The following is a 23,589-nucleotide window of genomic DNA, read 5'->3' as shown; positions in this document are numbered from 1 at the left end:
TTTTTTATTTAATGAGATGTTATAACCCGTTTAAGAAATATCTGGGTTTGATTAGACCTATACCCATAAATTCGGGTCAAATGCATGAGAAGCCTCCATTTATAAATCAAGAAAATCTGGTGACTCCAAAAAAAGGGGAAGCGACCATATCGCGACACGTAAGATTTCGCGACACGTAAGATTTTTATGTTTTCATTTATATATATATCATAGATGGAATGATGTCTAAACTCATTTATCCCTGGCAAAAAGTTTTCTAACATTTCCTACAGTTTTACCCTTATTTCTATATTCAAGATTAAAATAATTTTTTTATAAAACTATAACTAAAGTCACAAGGATTGAATTGCAAGTATATACTATAAAAAGTTACCTAACATTTCCTCGAGTTTTATAAAACCCGACATGAAAAAAAAAAGGTTTTGGGTTGGCTAAAACGTTGTTTTAAAAACGGGTCGGGTTCGGGTTGACCTGTTTTAAATACGGGTCGGGTTCGGTTGACCCGTTAACTAAGTTTAAATGCTTTAAAATTTTGAAACAATGTGCAGTTTTAATACGATAAGAATTATCTTCTTGTTTATAAATTGTAAGGCTCCGTACCCGGTAGCCCTACTTTAGCGTCGGATTTACTCATAAACACAGTTCTTACAATCAGAGTTAATTAAAACTTTCGCGGAAACGTCAACTTAAATAATTCATTACAAAACATTAAATCTTTTCTTTGATACCATAACACAAAACATTATATTTAAAACATCTTTTTTTCCATCTTCAGATGCCAGCCGTTCAATCCATGCCATGTGCCATCCTCATGCTAGTTCTTTGGTCTGATCACCTGCGTGCATACTAAAACTCAGCTACGCTGAGTGAGTTCTAGTTAATCAAGCAACTTATCATACAACCACTACATGCATCATATACGTATCCGAAGACACGTAGTTCACTATCTAACCTGCTCACCTTACCACTTAGCCTCTTATTTACACCTACCACTGTGCCACTTTGCCACTTTAATAACGTATAACGTTATGCCACTTTGCCACTTTAATAACGTAGTCACGTATAGGCTTACCCTACCACATACTATCGTCATACCACTAACACTTTTACTAGACTCTTGCCATTTCTAACACACTCTACCTCTACTTGTCTACAGCACGCTTCATATCATTTACATAATAAGCAAGTCACATCATAGCATTCATACACACTAAAAACCACTTGGCACTCACTATCCTTGGCGATACGTGCAATATCCGAAGATCGTTCACGTACCGACAAACATTATATAATAGCTACCTCGTATAACATCTATAGCATACACTTACCACTTAAGGTAAGTGTATTCACACTTCACATCGAGTATGCACACAGCCCCGAAAACATAACAAGGAAATGGGGCTAGAAACTCACCTGAATTTGGTTACTTCTTCTCCTACTGGTTATTTCTTCTCGAGCTGTGCGCGTCTAACTGTTTAATAATTGAATATCAAATACTACTCTAGCCATTCTCATTACTACTTAATTAGTCTTACGTGTCTAAGCCGATTTTACTTCATTGAATCATTACCCGGTTAGTTAATCGTTAATCGTTAATCCTTTAAGGGCATCTTTCATAAATTATCAAAGTACAAGGGCTACTATGTAATTATCTCATTCTTTCCAAGTCCAGGGACCATTTCTGTCATTAGGTTAACCTTCTAGTTCGTTACAGTCCCTTAACAATTTGGATCTCATTCGTTACTTCTATCTCTGGCTAATTCGTTACTTTAATACGAATTGACCTTTATAGCGAACTGAACCCTATAACGAATGGGACCCTTGACGAATGGCCCTTCTTTAACGAATTGAACCCTTCTAGTTCGTTATCTTCTTTAACGAATGGCTATAACGAATTAAAGGTAATTCGTTATCTTCTTCCCTTAACGAACTGAACACAACGTAAGTCTAATTCGTTAGGTTTTCTTTAGCGAACCTCTTAGCGAAACACCTCTAGTTCGTTAACTTCCCGTTAGCGAACTAGGGTTAGGTCAGAACATTCCCTGACAATATCTGAACCTCGTACCAGAATCTCTGGCGCCGCCTTTCCGGCGCCGCCATTGCCGGAATAACGGGATCTCGCCGGAAAAGCGAGATCTCGCTTGTTTCACCACCATTTTCACCGTTTTTCGTCCCGTTCGATCCAAATCTGAGCTAAGGTGACCCCTAAGCTCATCTTAAGTTCGGTTTATACCCGATTCCATCCGGATCTCATGACTTAAACGGTTTAACGGTGTCGGCTCGTCGTTTCGTGACTAAATCTAACGGGTTTGTATCTCTACAATAACACACTATCATTACCTCGGGTCAGAACTCGGTTCTCGTTCTTCTTCTTCTTGGTTTCGGCTTAGAGAGAGAGTAAGATGAGAGAGAGAGAGCTAAGTGTGTGTTTTGGTGGTGTATGGAGTATGAAAAATGAATGATAATTGGTGATTTAAGGTTTATATAAATGGATCATGGGCTTAGGCCCATGGTCCTTCCCTCTTTCCTTCATAGCCCATGTCCATAACCCATATCCATTACCCAACACTAGCCCGACCCATACCAACTCCTACTCTATTTATTTATTTCCCGATAACCCGAGTAAACTTTCCCTCTATTATTAAATAGTATAATTAATATTATTTTGGAAATTTCGGGATGTTACATAGATCACTAGACAACTTAATTATATGTCTTAAATTTTTACTATTTGTAATTTTGTAGTGCCCGACTTGGCGGGAAAGTACCGAGTGCGGTTATTATATCTTAAACTTCATGAAGGAGGCCGCTAGTGAAGGACTTTAAGTACTCGTAAATAACAATGTAAGTGTACTTGACTTGTTTGATTATATATATATATATATTGGTTCGTTTTGACCCAGCTAAATTTTGCAAACGTTTTCTATGTTTATTTTTTCGCCACAGGTTGGTGAAGGCAAAACAAATACACGAAGGCAGAAGATTGTGATGCAGTTTAAGAAGGTGGTCGAGTTATGCGACACAGTTTATTTTCTGGTAGTGATATGTATATGATATTGAATATTAACCAATATTTTTGTTAGCATTCGGAATATTTGTAATATTTTGACTTACGATATTTATTAAGAAATGAAATGTATAATTTTTGAGGCTATATTTGTGTCACTAATGTAAATAATAGTAATTATCCAATATGTATGTATATATATATTATTTAATTCATAAAAAAATATATGATGACACGCATAAATGCACGTCATACATACATACATGTCATAAATGCGTGTCATTGAACATGACACACGGATTGCATGTCATAATCAATTTATGGCAGGGCTTCAATGACACGCATTTGCGTGTCATCTATACCCTTTAATGACACACAATGCGTGTCATTGAAGGCATTTTTTCTAGTAGCGTATCATTTAACTACCAAAGTGCATAGGTTTACAATTCTTTTGTGTCAAAAATTAAAAAAACACAATCATTATGAACAATAATAATGCTCATGCTCGATAGGAGGTTTTAGTGCATGGCAGCAAATCAGCAATTATTTGGTAGCAGCTTTTCATTATTTGATGATGCTATTTCACTTACTACAGAAAGAAAATAATAATAATTAATAACAATAACAATAAGAAGTCACATTTATATCTATACATGTCTCGTATGTCATACATATAAAAGATATAGATGGATTTATCAACAGCTTAACTAGTTAACCACATCCGTGCTCCATTGCATCTGCTAGACTGTTAGTTGATCCGGTAGCTTGTGTAACACTCTCGGGGCGATGCTAGTAGTTTATTGGTGACCGGCTTTTCATTAACTCTTACCTCCTCATGACAAACTTACGAATCACTAAGAACGCATATATTTTTCTCATAACAAAACAAATAAATAAATAAGAGAAGCATCATATTTCAAAATATGTAATTAAACTTAATATATAAAATAGAGAATATTGCTCGGCCTATTGCTTAGGCCCCAACCATAAGGACTAAAAAGGTAGTATTTAACGAACATCTGGCAATAAATGTTATTTGATTAATACTTAAAACACCAATTATGTAATTCTTGCTCCGAGTAAAGTAAAAAAAAAAATACGACAAAAACAATGATTGAGGCTAACATTTCTCACAAATGTTGAACGTATTCCTCTGTAAGTAAAAAAGCAGAAAGATGATATAACGGATTTAATAGGGAAAAAGATACATTCAGTAAAATTCATACTATGATGTACACTTAACAGTTAGCATAATCCAATAACAATTGATTTGACGACAACTTTTCATCGTCTTAATCACATCCACACGGTACTTCATACTTGTAGCAACTGCCAACAATCCGACATTCTCTTGATTGACAACCTACGTATGCTTCCCTTAAGAATACGGATATTATTTGCATCATGTCTCAAATATACATAGAAAGATATTGCATGGTCTAAAATTCTCCTCATCTTAATATCTTATTTCATGTGGGTGTACGTTTTTCTTAGGCCCACAATCAATTAGACTATTGGTCTCTCAAGAAAAGACCTATATTGATACATAGTTTATGTAAGGACTAAAAAAGGTAGTATTCAAAATCAACTAACTATAAATGTTACTTGATTAATATTCAAGACACTATTTATGTAATTCTAAGTTTCTAACAACCAATGAATAATTGAATGTTAAAGTTAAGAGCATTCCAACCCACACAGTTGGTATCTATACATAATCATACATATATAGATATTTTAGTTTCGTTTATTTGATCGTGTGACATAAGTCATAATATATCCGGTGACCACAATGGCCGGTGGTGGAACGGCGAGCGACAAGGTTGGCGTGAGGGCGGAACTCTACGAACATAAGATCACCTCCTACTTTATGTTTGCTTGCATCGTTGCTGCTCTTGGCGGATCTTTGTTTGGATATGATCTTGGAATATCCGGTTAGTCTTTCTATCACTCGACCGCAAAACATAATACTTGCCTCATAGAAAAGAAAATAAAGTTCATCCAACATCTGGAGATTAAATAAATGATAGAAACATACAAGTTTAATATAAATATCTAGATGCAAAGGTTTATAATCTATTTGGATGTTTTTCTATTTTTAAGAAAAAGACAACATATTAAAAAGGATGTGAACATAAAAGGATTTTTCAAATGATAGTAAAAGCTTTTTAGTTTTGTAATGTCATATACAATAGTTTCATTTTAAGTTGTTACACATAGTTGATAATTAATTTAATTAAAATGTGCATAGTTATATAAAGGTTTTAGAAACATGACCATATTAGCACACATTTATTATTAAAACTTGAAGGCGGATACAAACTAAAACAATTCAAATTCTTCCATTGTTGATTTACAGGTGGAGTAACATCCATGGACTATTTCTTGAAAGAATTCTTCCCAGAAGTTTACAAAAGAAAACAAGAACATTTAACCGAAACCGATTACTGCAAATACGACAGCCAAATCCTGACTCTTTTCACATCCTCACTATATTTTGCAGCCCTCATTTCCACCTTTTTAGCATCCCATGTGACACGGAATAGTGGCCGAAGAGCCAGTATTCTGTGGGGTGCATTTAGCTTCTTCGTAGGATCCATCATCAACGCAAGAGCTCTAAACATCGCAATGCTCATCATTGGCCGATGCTTTCTCGGTGTTGGAATCGGATTTGGGAACCAAGTAAGTTTTATAAAATTGTTCTTGTTGATTAAGCCTAAGAAATAGTACTTAAAGCCTTTGAACAATGACTAAATAACCATTAAAAGTTGTTTAGTAGCTATTATTATTTTGTAAAATAATTAAAACCTAATGGTATTAAAATTTATTTTTTTAAATATATACAATAACTATTAAAATTTCATTTTTAAAAGACAGTTAAAGAAGTAAAATTATAAAAAAAAATTGATACTTATAAGTTTCAATATTTTAAAAAATTTTGAAAATTAAAAAACTTTCCGGTATTAAAACTTAATTATAAAAATGATTAGAAGCTTAAATTTTTTTAAAACTATTTAAAAACTTAATACATGCCACGGGCGTAGGAATTTGCAAATCTTGCGGCCACTTAGGCGGACTAGCTACTTGTTGGTCTCTTGATGGTTTACTTATAATAAACCAGTTTGTTGGTCGTTCAAAAAAATTAACGCAAGTTTATTGGGGTCCACGGCTAGTTTAGTAAAAAAATGAGTACTTTTTTTTTTCTAATTTCTAGTCAAAATGGTTAATTTGGTGATTTTCACAATTTTTTTTTTTTTTTTTTTTTTTGTTTCTTGATTATGTAGGCAGTTCCTCTTTATTTGTCTGAAATGGCACCAGCAAAGATAAGAGGTTCAATAAACCAATTATTTCAGTTAACAACTTGTTTAGGTGTATTTATTGCCAACTTTATAAACAATGCAACTGAGAAACACACATGGGGATGGAGATTATCACTCGGGTTAGCCGCAGTTCCAGCGACATTAATGTTTATCGGTGGGATTTTCCTACCCGAAACACCATACAGTTTAGTCGAACAAGGAAGATTAGAGGAAGGAAGACGTGTTTTGGAGAAAGTTAGAGGTACAAAGAACATAGAAGCCGAATTTCAAGATCTTGTTAGCAAGTGAGGCTGCAAAAGCTATAAAACATCCGTTTAGAAACCTTTTAAAGCGGAAAAATAGACCGCAATTGATTATTGGAGCCTTGGGTATACCTGCATTTCAACAACTTACCGGAAATAACTCCATATTGTTTTATGCACCGGTGATCTTTCAAAGCTTGGGGTTTGGATCTAGCGCGTCGTTATGGTCATCAACAATTACGGGTGGTATTCTTATTATTGCTACGTTAATTTCGATGGCGTTTGTTGATAAATTTGGTAGAAGGGCATTTTTCTTGGAAGCTGGCATTGAAATGATCTATATGCATGGTAATCTGTTCTATTCTACCGAGGTTGCTTAACCTTTTTGGAGGCCTAAACGGATTTTTAAATTTTAGGGCTCTTTCGATAACATTTTTTTCATTTAGGATGTTAACACGTGAGAATATAATGAGTTAATGAAGCATTTTGGAGGCAACAAAATTGCAAAAGTTGTGTTTTTGATTTAATTTTGATTAGTGGTCAAGGCAATCTTTCATAGGTTTTACATTTTTGAAAAATTTCTAGATTTTTGGTGATTTTTTTCAAATTAAACCAAAAAATTTGAAACTTTTTCTTGATTTTCAGGTGGCTGTGGCAATAACCTTAGCTCTTAAGTTCGGACAAGGTGTTGAGTTACCAAAAGGAATTGGGATTTTTCTTGTGATTATGATATGCATTTTCGTTTTGGCTTACGGGCGATCATGGGGGCCGTTAGGTTGGCTAGTTCCAAGTGAATTGTTCCCTTTAGAAACAAGGTCGGCGGGTCTAAGTATGGTGGTTTGTGTCAACATGTTTTTTACGGCTTTGGTTGCACAATGCTTCCTCGTGTCGCTATGTTATCTTAGATACGGCATTTTCTTGTTGTTTGCCGCGTTGATTGGGATCATGACTTGCTTCATCTACTTCCTGTTACCCGAGACCAAACAAGTTCTGACTGAGGAGGTACATTTGTTATGGCGAAAACATTGGTTATGGAAATCATATTGTGAGCCTGAAGATGATCAACTAAATGATGGACTCCTCTAAATAAAGGATTTGGAATATCTTGATTCATACTTTTAAATATATCAGTTATGTTGGATGTAATTTCCATTGGATCGACTCATCGAGTCTATGATGAGTTGGTGTCTTGTTTATCAAGTTGAACCAAGTAATTACATTAACTATTCATACTATATATTCTCAAAACCTAAACCAACTATGACTCAAACACCTTGAAACTTATCCTAATAAACTAACCATAATAATTTCAAACAATTAAGTAAACTAACTCAAACTCAAACTCAAACTCAAACTCAAACTCTAATACTTAAATCTATTGTTGTCGCTAATGCTCCTGATCCATCTGGGTGAATCGTTGAAAACTAATGGATCTAATGCATGGTGTTAAAGCCATACCGTAAAGATGCAAACTGATACCGAATCCGGTTTTAGAGCAACTACTTAATAAATTACTTGTTGACGACCATATCATTATTGAAGTTGTTTCCAAATATGCATCGGGTCCCACCCGTGTGATTAATTTAATATTTTCTACTTTCCAACAACAAGAACAAGAATCACTTCTGCTTACTCACTCACTTTCATCAACACTTTCAATCAAGATCCCATTCAAGAATCATCAAGGTTTGTACTTTGAGCTTCCTGAGTTGTTCTTTAAGCTTTAACAATGAATTTGTATCATAAAAATTGAATCTTTATCCAGTATGAAGAAACCCCCAATTCACTTCCAAATTATTCATCAAATTGTAAAAAGAAAATGGGTTTTGCTAGTAGTTTTAGTGGCTGCAATCCATTTATTTATGCTTCCTTTTGGTCACAATAACCCTTCAAATTATGACACTTTAGAAGCATTTCAAGAAAATCTTGAATTTGATCAAAGCAGAGATTTTGATGATGTTTTTGTGGAGAAAAATGATGAATCAGTACAGGAAATTTTATCTGTAGATGGGGTTTCTGTAAATAATAATATTTCTTTCGGCCCGAAGATTGTAAGTTCGGTTAAGGAGCCCGTTGTCGATAAGTCTGTTAATCGATTTCATCCGGTTCTTCCGATTAATGAGAAGTATAATTTGTTCCAAGGTGATGATGTTAAGAGAATGAGGTGTTTGATGCCACCGAAATCGGTTATGTACATTGACCAAATGGACCGTTTGTTGACCCGAAACCGAAAGTCGTCTAGAGCTATGGTATCGTTACTTAATTTGTTGAATCTGTTTAACAAATTTGTATAAAATGTTCTTATGTAGTTGGTATCATATTGTTTTTGCAGAGGCCGAGATGGTCTTCGCCACGGGACCAAGACATTCTTGCTGCAAAGGTGCAAATTACCAAAACGCCCTCCCGAGCAACGGATCAGGAACTTTATGCTCCTGTTTTCCGTAACATATCAATGTTCAAAAGGTTAATAATAATAATAATAATAATAATAATCTCACTTTCTATATATTTAGTTATAGCGCGTACAAATATACAAATGTACAACTACCTAACGTGTTGACGTGTAACGCAGGAGCTATGAACTCATGGAACGTACGCTCAAAGTGTATGTATACAAAGAAGGGGATAAACCAATATTTCATCAACCGATACTTAAGGGATTATATGCCTCTGAGGGGTGGTTTATGAAGCTTATGGAGGGTAATAAACGGTTTGTAGTTAAAGACCCACGGAAAGCTCACTTGTTTTATATGCCATTTAGTGCACGGATGCTAGAACATAAGTTATATGTTCGTAATTCTCACAATCGGACAATTTTAAGACAGTTTTTGAAGGGTTATGCAGAAAAAATCGCTTCTAAATACCCATTTTGGAATAGAACCGGTGGAGCGGATCATTTTCTTGTTGCTTGCCATGATTGGGTGAGTTTCTTGTGCATTGATTAATGATTAGAAGGTAGCAAAACGGGCCGGGACGGGTCAGGTAGATTGGGTTCACCCAAGCTAGTTCAATAATAATCTAGTTTGTTAAGGTAATGATTCACAAAGTTATATACAATAAAGCAACCATTCAACTCGTTTCGACTATTAATTTAATTTTGGCCCGTTTTAAGATAAAAATGATAATGGTTTATGTAGGGGTGCTAAACGAGTTGAGCTTGAAGTTTCTAACCCGACATGAACATGACACAGATGTTTGCGGGTTGACACGAACACGGCCCGTTTAACCCGAAAAATTTTAACTTTTTTTTTCGCATATTAATAGTTTAAGATTATAAATTTGCATCACAAAATAGATATGTATATATAACAATTACATTTTAATTATAAAATCTTATGTAAATTTCTCGTTTAAGTTTTAAATTTTGACCATAAAATAATAAATGGATTAAACAAGTCAACCCGTGAACCTGCTGGGTTGAAACGAACACAACCCGTTTAGCTAAACGGGTTTGAAGTTCGACCTGAAATTGAACCGAATCTTTTTATATAACTTGTACATTGTAGGCTCCATATGAAACAAGGCACCATATGGAACACTGCATGAAAGCACTCTGCAACGCCGATGTCACCACCGGGTTCAAGATCGGGAGAGACGTCTCCCTGCCCGAATGCTACGTCAGGTCTGCCCGAAACCCGCTCCGTGACCTTGGCGGAAAACCCGCTTCCGAGCGGAAGATTTTAGCCTTTTACGCAGGAAGCATACACGGGTACTTACGTAAAATCTTACTCGAATACTGGAACAACAAAGATCCCGACATAAAAATTCTCGGCCCGATGCCACCCGGAGTCGCTAGCAAAATGAACTACATTGAAAACATGAAAAGCAGCAAGTTTTGCATTTGCCCGAAAGGGTACAAAGTAAACAGCCCGCGGGTCGTAGAGGCGATATTTTACGAGTGTGTGCCCGTAATTATATCGGACAACTTCGTCCCTCCGTTTTTTGAGGTGTTAAACTGGGAATCGTTTTCGGTTGTTGTAACCGAAAAAGATATACCCGAGTTGAGAAATATACTTATGGCGATCGGTGATGCAAGATATCGCGAATTGCAGCATGGGGTGAAGAAAGTTCAAAGGCATTTTTTATGGAATGTTAAGGGTGTTAAGTATGATTTATTTCATATGATCTTACACTCAATTTGGTACAATAGGTTATTCCAATTTAAGCCTAGATGGAGTTGTACAGTTGTAATATCACTGCTAATACTGTGTTATCGACGTATATTTTGTGTATTTGATTAACTTGTCGATCGAGATAATAACGCCAGTGATTAATCGAGTTAGGTGACACGGGAGTGCAGACTCGTTAAACACTAACTAATGTTATTTGGGCTTATTGGTGTTTATACTTGGGTTTTATGTAAGAATTTGTTATCCTTGACCCTTCATGTTTTCTACCCGGACTATTTTTTACTTGATTCGACTTGCCATCACTCATGCAACTCGTCCCCTCATTATTTTGAATCTAGACGATGTGTGAGCTTATTGAAGACGTGTGGGTGCTTTAAAAAAAGCATTGTGAAAAAGATAGCAAATAGAGAGATATATATGAGAGAATAAAGGTGTTATGGTGATATTTTCGTCTAACTAGACTAGCACTAACAGCGGTCTTAGCATGTAAGTTGTGTGGGACAGCGAAAACAATAAATACAATAACTTGTATCTTGTATCCTTCACAAGATTTTGAGTGATTAAGACCCCGTTAGATGCGATTTTTTAGCTTTTCGACTATTTAATTTGATTGTTCTTTATTTATAACCATTTATCATGTATTATATGAAATATCTAAAATGGATAATGAAACTATATAATTTCATTTATCCCTTGTCAATATTCTTTGGTCATACCCGTTTCAATATTCTTTGATTGAAGTATTTGGATTCCTAAAAAAGTGGGGTTTGTTGCTTGGAGGGCGATGCTCAATTGTTTCCGACGCTAGATGCTTTGGCTAGGAGAAACATTTCGACAAGACCTTTGGTTTGCCTAGCTTGTGGTAGTGAAGAGAAGTCGGTTGATCATGTTTTTATTTCATGCGAAGTAGCTCAAAAGGTGTGGTGCTTGATTTCCCAATGGTGTAAGGTTTCCTCAATTTATGCCTTTAGTGTTCGGGATTTGGTGTAGTTACAGTCATATTCGTTATTTCCTAAAGATAAAGCTACGGCACTCCATGCGGTTTGCTTGGTTACGATGTGGTGTCTTTGGAGGAAGCTAAACATGTTAATTCATAATGGGACTTCGATTCAGATACCGAGTTTGATTGAAGAGATAAAGTCAACGGGGTTCCTTTGGGTTAAAAATATGTCCAAAAGAAAAGGGTTGACATGGGAAGACTGGAGAGGATTTCGGTTGTAATCTGTATGTTTTTGTTTCTTGGGTGGTGACTTTTTGGGTGTTGTCGTTACACGGTGGATCGAGTGTGTTGTATTTGACGGTTCTGACGTATTTGCTAGTTTTTATATTTACTGGCCACTAAGAAGTAAATAAATTAAACCAACTATAAAAAATCATATATATGTCTTTTCATATTGATTGATATTTTATAGAACAGTTGTTTGGAGAAGCCTAATTTGTCATATTATTATCTTTTGTAGCATTTTTTATTTATAAATCTTGTGAACCAAGTAAATAAAACAAGAGTCAGAAATGTGTAAAATATATTAGATTTCAATGGCTTATACACTCAGAAAAAGACAAACCAAAACCATAAAAATTATTTGGTTTTGCAGTTTGGCAACCGATTTTTTTTATTGTTTTAATCAATTCTTTTTTCTCAAATATCAAAAATAATTAAATGATTTTCTAATTATGTCCCTTATCTGCCCCTATTAATTTCCCCAAGCATTAGAGGTATTTAAAAAATATTTTGGATATAGGGATATTCTGATATTTGCTTGAGAGCATCTTATACGTAAAATGGTGAAGAGAAAAAATTTGTACTATTTTACACTTTGCCGTCAAAGCTAAGGGGTAGCCCAGGCTACTTTTAAAGCGCCTAATACATTCCGTTATATTATAGTTTGTAATTTAATGACAAATCTTACTGTCAACTAAACCTCATGTAGATATGTAACTGTATAAACGATAAACAGGCAACACTTGCAATATAGCCAGCTTTAGTGATCAATGATGTTGTTAGCTCTTTAGCAACACTAATCCGTGTTTCATAGGTTTTGACGAGTAAATAGTCGATATTTTGGAAACAACAATGCGTATCAACCAAATGAACCCTACAACAACTAATACACGGTCACGCGTCGCTTCAGCCCGTATCATCGACCCCTAAGCTATAAAACTGTCCTCATACCAGTAAATCTATGATGTATGTGGGTCTGTCACTCCTCAATACTAACGGTTGATAATTAACAGGTGGACACATCATGAATAGAAGTATTGAGTATATGTATTATATGATTAGACTTGGAATTATATTGCAAACTAGTTTGGTAGTATTATTCTAGAGATCAGCCCACACCTATTAAAATAATGAACCCTACACCAACTAATAATGGGTCGCTTATTGGGCCGGGTGAGGTCACATACTCTACTCACATTATCAAATATCAACCCTTAATTTATTCAAAGGAACCCCATGCATATAATAATATTATAATCTAACATGAAAGATATCAATTATCATGTATAGACCTTGTTGCATATGCTAAAAATCTAACATAAGTCACCATATTTTATAAATATGGGTGTGTTTGGGATTCATTATTTTCCTCTTCTTATGACTTATGTAGGATAAATAAGTTCTTTTTATGTTTATATAGTGTTTGGGAACCAATAAGTCCTTTTAACTTTCTTCTTATTTATAAGGCCAAAAAATGGGTTTTGAATAAGTTGGGATATGCTAACTTATCTCATTATAGTTTAGAATACCAATTTCACCATTCTATTCCACCCAAACACTTTTTAAAAACAACTTATCCACTTATATAAAAGTGTCCTTTTTTGGTCATTTTCCATCAATAAGTTAAAAAAAACACTTTTTAAAAAAACAATTTATTGACTTTTATTTATCCAAACACTTTTTTGGAAACTCCTTATTATAAATTCATAAGTCATTTTTGAATTATTATAATAAGTCCTTTTCAACTTAAATAAGGAATCCCAAACACACCCTAAGTAAACTATACCTAATACGTATGGGTTATGTGTTAATATTCGAATTGTATTTGTAACTTTAAAGAAATTACACTGTGATCTCAACTTATTAAAATAAATAAATAAATCCACCCTCACCTTCGTCACTGACGACCCTTTTGGTCCTTTTAGTCAGTAGACAATTATTTTTGTTTTTTCTTTAAAGAGAAGAATTTGGTCATTTCACACGAACTTAATAGATTTTCGAAACACCTGCTCGTTCTAAGTACCAGATGCTTTACGTTTGAGGAAATAGCTAGGACCATATATATAAACATTCTAAAAAGTTGCAAAAATTTTACTCTCATAAAGTATAAACTCTTACCATTTATTATCATTATTTATAAATGTGTGACCATAACACTTCGCATCATCACCGCTAACTAATTCACAACCACAAGTTCGTGGTCACCATCACTCTAGTTTTTAGTTAGAAAAAAAGTAATCATGAATTCTAGATTGTATAAACATGTAGGGTAAGTCACGTTGAGACAACAAACATAAAATTATCACCCAAATCTATGACATAAAGATTCGTCCTAAATCGGCCCTAGATCAGAAACACAATCGTAAACACAGGATATGAAGATCTAATTAGTAGCTTTCAAAAAAAATAATCCTCTAATCCATGTCTGAAAATACGAATCCGAATTTTCTTCGAAAATTTTGGATATCTGTATTTTTGGATTAGAATAGTAATTTTGAAAATTTTCAGATATTATATCTGAAATTTTTGAAGATAATACTATATAATGAGTATTTCTTTGATATTTCAGATAATTTTCAAATATTTTCAAGATTTTCGGATATCCGAAACATCTTTTTTTTTTAATTCTTAAGTATTTTATAGTAATATTAAATCATAAATATTTTTTAGAATTCGGATATCCAAATTTGAACACCCTTGAATCTGTTGAATCTATTGCATTAAAAAAAACTCAATATTGATGGTGTGTTTGGATTCAAAATATTGCATTGCTTATAAAACCAAATGTTATTTATTTACTTTTAAAATAATTTTTTATAAAAAAAATAACATAATCAAATTAAATTCCACTTTTATGGAATATGCTTTATGGGGCTGACGGGCTTTGCAAAATGCCCATAAAATTACGTATCTCACAAATAAATCAATTGGGCCAATGTAGTTGCAAATTGCAATAGTTATGTATACAAGAATATTTAATAATTGAATAATACAACGGGCCCATTGGCAATTATTGAATTTGTTTTGCAGCCCATCAACAGTACACAGATTCTAGAGACCAATTTAGAAGCTACATCATAGCTTAGGGTGAGCCATAACCAGGTTGTAACCAAAACCGAACAAAAAACCGACGAAATAGAACTGAAATTTTTTTTTTTTTTTTTTATGTAGGAGTGGACCCAATTCACTAGCCCATTATAGCTCTTGACCCAATGCATACGTATATAATTAATTAATAAGTAGGTTGCATATAAGTTACTATGATGAAATACATATATATATTGCTTTATTTACTGATATTTTATAACAAGAGTAGATGGTGAGTAGATAAAGCAAATATATATACGGTACAATACTTTCTTTACAATCAAGTTATAAAAGCTTAAAATAAATTTTTGGATCAAAATTGTATTTCAATAACAAAGGGTAGATGATAAGTAAATAAAGCAATATATATGTATTTGAAGGTAAATATTCACAGACTGACAGACATTCTCAACTTTGAACGTATTTTTCTCCAGCAATCCTAGGTTACTTTTCAGTTAGTATGAGTTTACTAGAGGAAAATACGTTCAAAGTTACTAGCTATTCATCCACCGGCTCATGTCTAATAATGACTCAACCATCATGCCAACACTCCAAAAACTCGATACTCATTATTTACTGTTCATCCAAGTGAAGAAGTAAAGAATCCTTTCGGGAAATACAACAAAAGTTGGATGCTTATGGCACATAAGGAAACAAAATTCGAAAGTTCATGTTGCATATATGAACATTTTTACTGGAAGCAAGTTATCATATGTATCACGATGAAACATATTTGAAAAGTGTATTTATTTCACTAATTATGACATTAAAATGGATGCATATAATGTTAGGAATAAGGCACACATGAACCGAAGACACACGAAAGAAGAAAATAAATAAGAGAACGAACACAAGAGAGTTTACATGGTTCGGTTAGCTGACCTATAATCACAGACTGCAACCATATTTTATAGCACAATCCTAACATATAACACCATCAAGGTAAAATTGAAAGTATATTATCATTTAATAACTTAGACCTATTAGGAGCTGCAAAACCATTACTAATTTTTAAAAGATTATCTATTACCAAATTAACATACATTAGACGAGTTTTGCATTTCATTTTCAAAACACGAATGCTAGATACATGTTGCATATTACATGGAGAGACATGAATTTGGATTTGCCTTGTGGCAACAATTCACAAATGATAGTGATGATGTGCTCATAGACGCGTTTATTTGTTCACTTTCATGGTAAGGACTTCTTATCTTGATGATTCAGTCTCGCATCACCTACGTACAATTCACAAATGATTGTGATGATGCAATGCAATTGTGGAACCAATGAAAGTTAAGAGGCTGCATTGCTATGTGAGCGAGTTGTTTATTTTTTCGAAAAAAAAAAAAACCTGACCGTTTGAATTGTCATAAGAAAATAATGCTTTTTACATTATTTATCAAAATATTCTATTACCCTCATGAGGAAAATGTAATTATGTTTTGGAGAAAAACATTAAACTTATATACATAAAATAAAATTGTATGTCAAATTTTTTAATGAGGATTCTTGTAGTGAATACAATTCTAGGTTTTAGGTATTATTAATTTTGATATTTGTGATAAAAAAAAGAAAGTTTGTGTAATAGGTACGAGATATAAGAAATTGTAATGTTGTGAAACATAGGTTTTTATACCAGTTTTCAAGTTATTGTTATTATTTTAATTAAGTTAAAAAATTACGGCATAACCAAATAAAATATTATTTTACATTAAAGAAGGATAGGGATCAAAGGTAAAAAAAATATATTCTAACACAGGAAACATATAATATAAAAAGGAAGAGTACACCTCATTTATAACCGAAGCATGGTCAGTACAAACCTTATTGTAATTTAATGTCCTATGCACCACCATTCATTATGCCTTGAGATCTCGATCATCACCGTATTGTGAGGAACACACAAAAATCGATATTTTAAGAGGGAAATTTAAATGTTTCCAAATTTGGCTAGGTGAACTTATTCTTATTTTAGCATGTTTTAGAAAATATTCAGTTTTAAAACTATTTATAGAGCTTCTTACCATTCGGGTTGAGCATGATTCAAGTCGTATAAAGTAACTAGATGTGACTAGAGACCTGACCGATTAAGCATATTGGGTTAGCTCTCGTTGTAACTTTTGAGGTTGAATGACTTTGGTCCGGTTTGGATTTGTCACGGTCACGGTAAAAACTAATAACCTAAATGTGAAACATCATAGCCTAGAAAATATATATTCATTTCAAGCACAACCGGAAAAGACTGAAACCGACCCACCTTATATAGGTCCATTTCAGTTTTAGCCCGACGCAAATCCCTACTTACTATTTTAGTTTGCCTTAATAGTGTTTGCTTTCTAAAAGTATGTGCTAACAATAGAGATGAAATTAACATCTAACCATTATATACAAACAAATTGAAATTTAGTAATTCAAACTACACGGTCCACTGAATTATAATAATTCATACTGACAATATGACTAATGATATTATATATAACTTTTATTTATATTGTTTTACAATTTATAACATTTTGATTGTGATAAAAACCAGTCAGTAGTTAGTTAAAAACATCCATTGTTACTTCTATGTAAGATGTGTGTGTTGTGGTTTTGAGCTAAAATCGATTTTGTAAACCGCAGTTTTGGTTTTTTGTTTTTTCAAAACCGTTCGGTTCGGTTTTTTGATTTCCTGGTTCAATTTGGCTATGTATTCGGTTTTTTCAGTTTTTGCAATCGGGCTAGTAGTTTCGAGACAAAGAAAGACACATAATATTTTGAAATTGGAGATACGACATTTAAAATAATTTAATCTCCTCCGAATTGACAAAACATAACCGATTGATGTTAAAAACAAAACATATATCCAAGTTTATAAAACATAGACGATTTAACAAAAAAGTAATTCAAAAAATCGGTTTTATAGGTTTGGTTCGTTTTTTTCACAAACACCAAACCGAACCAAAACCAAACCATTAGTTTCTAATTAAGTTTTTTTTTCCTCTGGTTTCTTGCACACCCAAATGAATACTAAGGGCCTAAGGTCACCAATAATCACATTATCAGTATCAAATATTATTAGCTAATCGGTAAAAGTTTGAATTGTAATTCATTCTAACTTTTAGGTAACTATTTATTCATGAAACTCTTATATGTATAATGCATTAACTATTTATTCATGAAACTTAGAATATTTGTTTGGTGACACTTATTTTGGGATGTAGATGTGATATTTTGGTTTTTAATAAAGCATATAACAACTAGAGGTACGCAAATAGCATTGAGGTCTTGGTTGGCCTTTGTTAGAATTTATCGTAGTACTTGTGAGTTATGCTAGAATTGTTTTTTAAATATATATTACTAGTTTTTGTCCCCCGTATTACGGGGGATTGTTTAATTTTTCGTTTCTAATATTGTGAATGTATTTTTTTGGATTTTAGTTTATTTATTGTAAGAAGTTAATAATATACTTGAACCTATTTTGATTAATTTATGTTGTGTTTGTTCATTTTTAATTAAACGTTAAATGAATTATCTACTTAATTTTTATATTTATTTGTTTATGTTCATTTGTTATAATTTGGATATTATTTTTTTAAACTTTTCATTTAAGTTAAACTTAAAAGAGAAAAGAATCGTGTAACTATATCCATATTGAAAATTTAAATCAGGGTTTGATTATGGGGGTTTGTTTACAATTTACGTTTCTAACATTGATATATTTTTATTGTATTTTAATTTTATTTATTGGACGTAAATTAATAATAATACTTAGGGTTTGATGATGAAAGAGTTTTACAAATAAATGAGATTTTATAACCCGTTTAAAAGTTATCTCGGTTTGATGAGACCCATGACCCGCTTATTTTTTACTATAAAATTATTTTATAGTTATAAATAATATTTTGTTAAAAAAATTGGATATTTATTTTTATTATATCCTTAAATAATAGGATTTTTATATCAAATATTTGGTGAGATTTATTTTTAATATAATGAGATATTAATGGCTATCTGGGTTTGGTAAGACCCATACCAGTGAATTCGGGTCAAATGCATAAGAAACCATCATTTATAAATCAAGCAATCTGGTGGCTTGAGAAAAAATATGAAGGTTTTGTTCATATATTTTTAAGATTAATATATATATATATATATATATATATATATATATATTTGATTTTAATTTTATGTATTGTAAGGAAGTTAATAATTATATACTTATAATTTGATGATGAATATTGTTTCACAAATAAATTAGATATTATAACCCGGTTTAAAAGTTATATTAAATTGGTAAAACCCATTGGTTCATAGATGAGATTTTATATATTTGAAAATATCATATGACTCGTTAGGAAATTAGCTCTGTATTATTATTTTACATAAATAAAATTTGTCACCTTTATTGTGGGTTTATGCCCATAAGAGAACAATATGCAAATATGTTATATTGTGTACGTTACATACATATGTTAGTTGTCACAATAAAGGTATTTTAACTTTTAATTTAATTATAAGTCATATCTTTAAAAAAAATTAAAAAATTAATTTTTAATATATCCATACTTTATAGGATTTTTACATCAAATATTTGGTGAGATTAGTTTTTAATTTAATGAGATGTTATAACCCGTTTAAGGAATATTTGGGTTTGGTAAGACCCATAACCATGAATTCGGGTCAAATGCATGAGAAGCTTCCATTAAAAACCAAGCAAATCTGGTGACTTCAAAGAAAGGGGGAGCGACCACATCACGACACGTAGGATTTTTGTGTCTTCGTTTATATATATTATAGATAAAAGTTTGTTAGTTTACTAGTGTTAATGTTTTTTTATAAATAGATTAAAATATGTTTTTAAATGAGAAAGTAATTTCACAAACAATTAAAAGATATTTAATTTTAAAGAAAGAAATAAACACAAAATATATCTAAATCTGAACTTTGATTAAGTTGTCTAAATTAACTTATGGTGGGATCTAAATTTGACTTCAATTATCGGGGCCATATATAAATGGTCCAGAATTTTAACTAATAATAGAACCATTTACGATAACGACTGAAATATATATAAATAAATATTATTTGTTAATTTGGTTTGTGATGCAGTTTCGGAAGCGATCAATGGCTCAAGACACTTATGATTAACAAAGACGATAAAATCGAACCAAAGGTTCAAGAACAAAGTTCTTATAATTCAAATTTAATATCAAAACTAAATAATCCATAATATTAAACCCTAATTTATACTAAAATAAAATGAGATAAACTTGTAAACAAGATAAACACAAAATATTAAAGGATAATAAAAATCAGTATTTAAATAAGAAGTTGCTCCTGCATCATACTCCCCATCTTCGAAAAACTCGTCCTTGAGTTTTGCCTTCGGACATACCCGCCTGGATCAAAAGGAACATCAACCCGCTCCTTATTTGTTGACACAATAACCCGCCCAAACACCTCAACCTGATGGGTCGTCTCACCCGTATCTAAATTTGTACCACGTAGGTCTATCGGGTTCCCAGGCTTCTTCACCTCCTTTGATGCAGTTTCGGAAGCGATCAATGGCTCAAGACACTTATGATTAACAAAGACGATAAAATCGAACCAAAGGTTCAAGAACAAAGTTCTTATAATTCAAATTCACTATCAAAACTAAATAATACATAATCTTAAACCCTAACTTATACTAAAATAAAATGAGATTAACTTGGAAACAAGATAAACACAAAATATTAAATGATAATAAAAATCAGAATTTAAATAAGAAGATGCTCCTGCATCAGTTTGTATTTCGGGAACTAGAAGTAAACACCAAGAAGAGATTAATAATTAACAAAAATATTAAAATAGCATGAAATAATTTTAAGAGAAACTCATGACAATAATAATATTATAAGTTTTTAACATGTATATCTTATGTAATGCATTAAATTTTTCTGTAAGTTATTTACATAATACCACAAATAACTTAACACTAAATATATATTCAAATTTATACACTTAAAAAATGTATTATAAGGGAATGGTTATACTAAAAATAGTTTAAATTATGAGAAGTCATCAGGGCGAAACATGTATATCACAAATGGAGAGATAAATCCGTCCGACTACAAACGTAAAATTTGGTAGTATACAAAGTTGACGTATCGTTATGGTCAGTTTGTAATAAAAGGTTAATAATACATATTTTCTAAAATAAATATTATAAACTAAAATTAGTTTTGGTACTTAATTACTGGATATAAAATAATATCTTGTCCAATATATATCACATAGATTTATTTAAGAAACTGGTTAATGTTGTGATTTATTATTTAAGAAACTGGTAAATGTTGTGATTTATTTACCTAAACATAATCCTTAACAAAAATATTTAACTCATCTTCTATTCTTCTATCTAATATTATTCTCTTGTGTTCATTTTTCAAATATTTTTGTTAATATTATATTTTTTTTTTGGTTCAATTCCCATTTCACATACCCTTAATAATTTTATGAGCTGCCTCGGTCGGTTTCTGATTGCTACCTCTTCTCTCTCTATATCTATATTTATATATACACGTATCTCTAACTATATGCACTATATATAATATAAACTCCTCTCACACCAAACACTTGTAATACTTGTGGGTGCATTTATTTTTCGTACCTACATTTCATACCCCCCCCCCCCCCCCTCTCTCTCTTTCTCTTAGATCAAGCTTCTTAGAACTCACAATGTCAAGAACTGACTCAAGCACCACTACATTATCATCCGACTCATTTGCTAAACAACCCGATGTAGTCGAACCAAACCCGAAAAGAGCGAAGAGAGACCGAAAGGATTTGGATGACAATGCAAATGCAAATACTTGTACTACTACTTCTAACAAGGCAAAAAACAAAAACAGCAGCAACAACAACGACAACAATAATAATAGTAAGCATCCGGTTTATAGAGGTGTTCGGATGCGGGCATGGGGAAAATGGGTGTCTGAGATCCGAGAACCCAAGAAAAAGTCTCGGATCTGGCTCGGGACGTTTGCTAACCCGGAAATGGCCGCACGTGCACACGACGTTGCCGAACTTTCCATCAAGGGTATGTCAGCCATCCTTAATTTCCCCGAACTCAAACATCTTTTGCCACAACCCGAATCATGTTCTCCATGTGACATTCAAGCCGCAGCTACCAAAGCCGCCTCTATGGAACACCTCAACCCTACCATTACGGTAAAGTTAAAACTCTTAAGTGTGTGTAAAAATACAGGGCTCAGCCACCGTCTAGAGCCTGTTTTCGACAGGGCCTAATACTTTTTTAAAAAGTTAAATATTTATTTATATAGATAATAAAACAATTAAAAAATTTAGGGCCTTTTTAAAATATAAATAACTTAATCATATTTATGTTTATAAAAAGTAGTAAAGTTCACAATAACAATAACTATATTTTGTTTATTATTTTTACAATTATCAATTATTTTTAAATATATATATAAAGGCTATTTTTTTTACATGTAGATAAATACATTTAAATTCTTAGAGACGACTCTATGTATAATTGTATAAAGTTGTATTATACTTTATTCATATTTACATAATAATACATCTAACTTTTGTTTAATTACATTGTGTCTAACAGGTAACAACTCCGCCATCTACACCTTCCACGTCATCCTCTTCCTCGTACTCCGCGGCGTCCACGTTGACATCCTCGGCATCTACGACCTCGTTGTTTACATCGGACGAGGTATCAACGGCACCAGCTGATGATCTGGGTGAGATAGTTGAATTACCTAGTTTGGGAACGAGTTACGACTCGGTTGAGTCAAGGGACGATTTCGTGTTTGTGGACTCGGTTTGGGACTACCACTCATCGCCGCCGTGGCAGTCAGATTATTATTTCGGTGGTGAGCCGCCGTCTACTTCCGGTGGCTTGTTCTTTGATGGCTTATTATGGCAACATTAATAAAGATTAAAAGAACTCAAAAAGAAAAGATGGTTTTGTGTGCTTTTCTTTTTTCTTTTTGTTTGGTGTTTTTCATCTTTTGTTTATTTGATTTTGATTTCATGTTTTTTGTTGCTAGCTCCACTTTTGTTTCATCTTAACTCCTGTGAGTTGTATATATTTATGATTATATTTGACACAATATATTTGCAATTTGGTATATTATATTTGATTATCTTTAATGATCATGACATCAAAATACAAAAAAAAGAAGAAAAAAAAAGAGAGAGAAAAGAAGAAAAATAAGTGTTCTAAGTTAAGTTTATGATAAATTAACATTTTGATTTATTGCTTAAGATAACTATTTTAGATTCTCTCCAAAAATAGTGAAACCATGCCCACTAATTTTGTATTATTTTTTTCTATTTTGAGAATTATGAATGAAATTCACCTAATATTTTGTTTTTTTAACTGCTAACTTACATAAAATTCGTTTTTAACGAGGTCTTAACATTGCCATATGCTAGAATGAGTGATGATGATTTAGGAAAATGACCTTTAAGTGGTTTTAACTATTACGTATGGCCTAAGTATGAAAAATGAGTCTATATATAATTGTTTATTATTACACATTTGTTTATAGTATATTTGGTTTAAAGGTAAGATTTT

General features: G+C 32.5%; 2 protein-coding genes and 1 pseudogene across 3 annotated transcripts; all 3 read left to right on the top strand.

Annotated features, from left to right (window-relative positions):
• Window positions 1–4,783: 4,783 nt before the first annotated feature.
• On the top strand, window positions 4,784–7,663 carry LOC143540717 (sugar transport protein 14-like; annotated as a pseudogene). Its single transcript, XR_013136634.1, has 4 exons — window positions 4,784–4,941; window positions 5,367–5,689; window positions 6,292–6,917; window positions 7,215–7,663. The product of XR_013136634.1 is annotated as a sugar transport protein 14-like (transcript).
• A 538-nt stretch (window positions 7,664–8,201) lies between these two features.
• On the top strand, window positions 8,202–10,810 carry LOC143540682 (putative glycosyltransferase At3g07620). Its single transcript, XM_077033675.1, has 4 exons — window positions 8,202–8,818; window positions 8,902–9,032; window positions 9,142–9,490; window positions 10,076–10,810. The coding sequence occupies exons 1-4, from the start codon at window positions 8,336–8,338 to the stop codon at window positions 10,808–10,810; spliced, it is 1,698 nt and encodes a 565-aa protein (XP_076889790.1). The 5' UTR covers window positions 8,202–8,335.
• A 10,873-nt stretch (window positions 10,811–21,683) lies between these two features.
• On the top strand, window positions 21,684–23,112 carry LOC143540691 (ethylene-responsive transcription factor ERF043-like). The gene is made up of 2 exons (XM_077033680.1): window positions 21,684–22,205; window positions 22,615–23,112. Exons 1-2 carry the CDS (start codon window positions 21,714–21,716, stop codon window positions 22,939–22,941), a joined length of 819 nt encoding a protein of 272 aa, XP_076889795.1. The 5' UTR covers window positions 21,684–21,713; the 3' UTR covers window positions 22,942–23,112.
• Window positions 23,113–23,589: the final 477 nt, after the last annotated feature.

This window comes from Bidens hawaiensis, unplaced genomic scaffold, assembly GCF_021521415.1.
Source record: "Bidens hawaiensis isolate Kalapana, Puna unplaced genomic scaffold, B.hawaiensis_p1.1 tig00012327_1, whole genome shotgun sequence".
NCBI classification, from domain to species: domain Eukaryota; kingdom Viridiplantae; phylum Streptophyta; class Magnoliopsida; order Asterales; family Asteraceae; genus Bidens; species Bidens hawaiensis.
The sequence above is the reverse complement of the archived record's forward strand: the minus strand, read 5'-3'. Positions and strand labels throughout refer to the sequence as shown.

Bases quoted from the DNA above. Each gene is read 5' to 3' on its own strand.
- LOC143540682 (XM_077033675.1), top strand. From the start codon at position 8,336: ATGAAGAAACCCCCAATTCACTTCCAAATTATTCATCAAATTGTAAAA. The intron at 9,033-9,141 runs GTTAATAATAAT...CGTGTAACGCAG, and splicing joins AACATATCAATGTTCAAAAG to GAGCTATGAACTCATGGAAC. The intron at 9,491-10,075 runs GTGAGTTTCTTG...TGTACATTGTAG, and splicing joins TTGTTGCTTGCCATGATTGG to GCTCCATATGAAACAAGGCA.
- LOC143540691 (XM_077033680.1), top strand. From the start codon at position 21,714: ATGTCAAGAACTGACTCAAGCACCACTACATTATCATCCGACTCATTT. The intron at 22,206-22,614 runs GTAAAGTTAAAA...TGTGTCTAACAG, and splicing joins ACCTCAACCCTACCATTACG to GTAACAACTCCGCCATCTAC.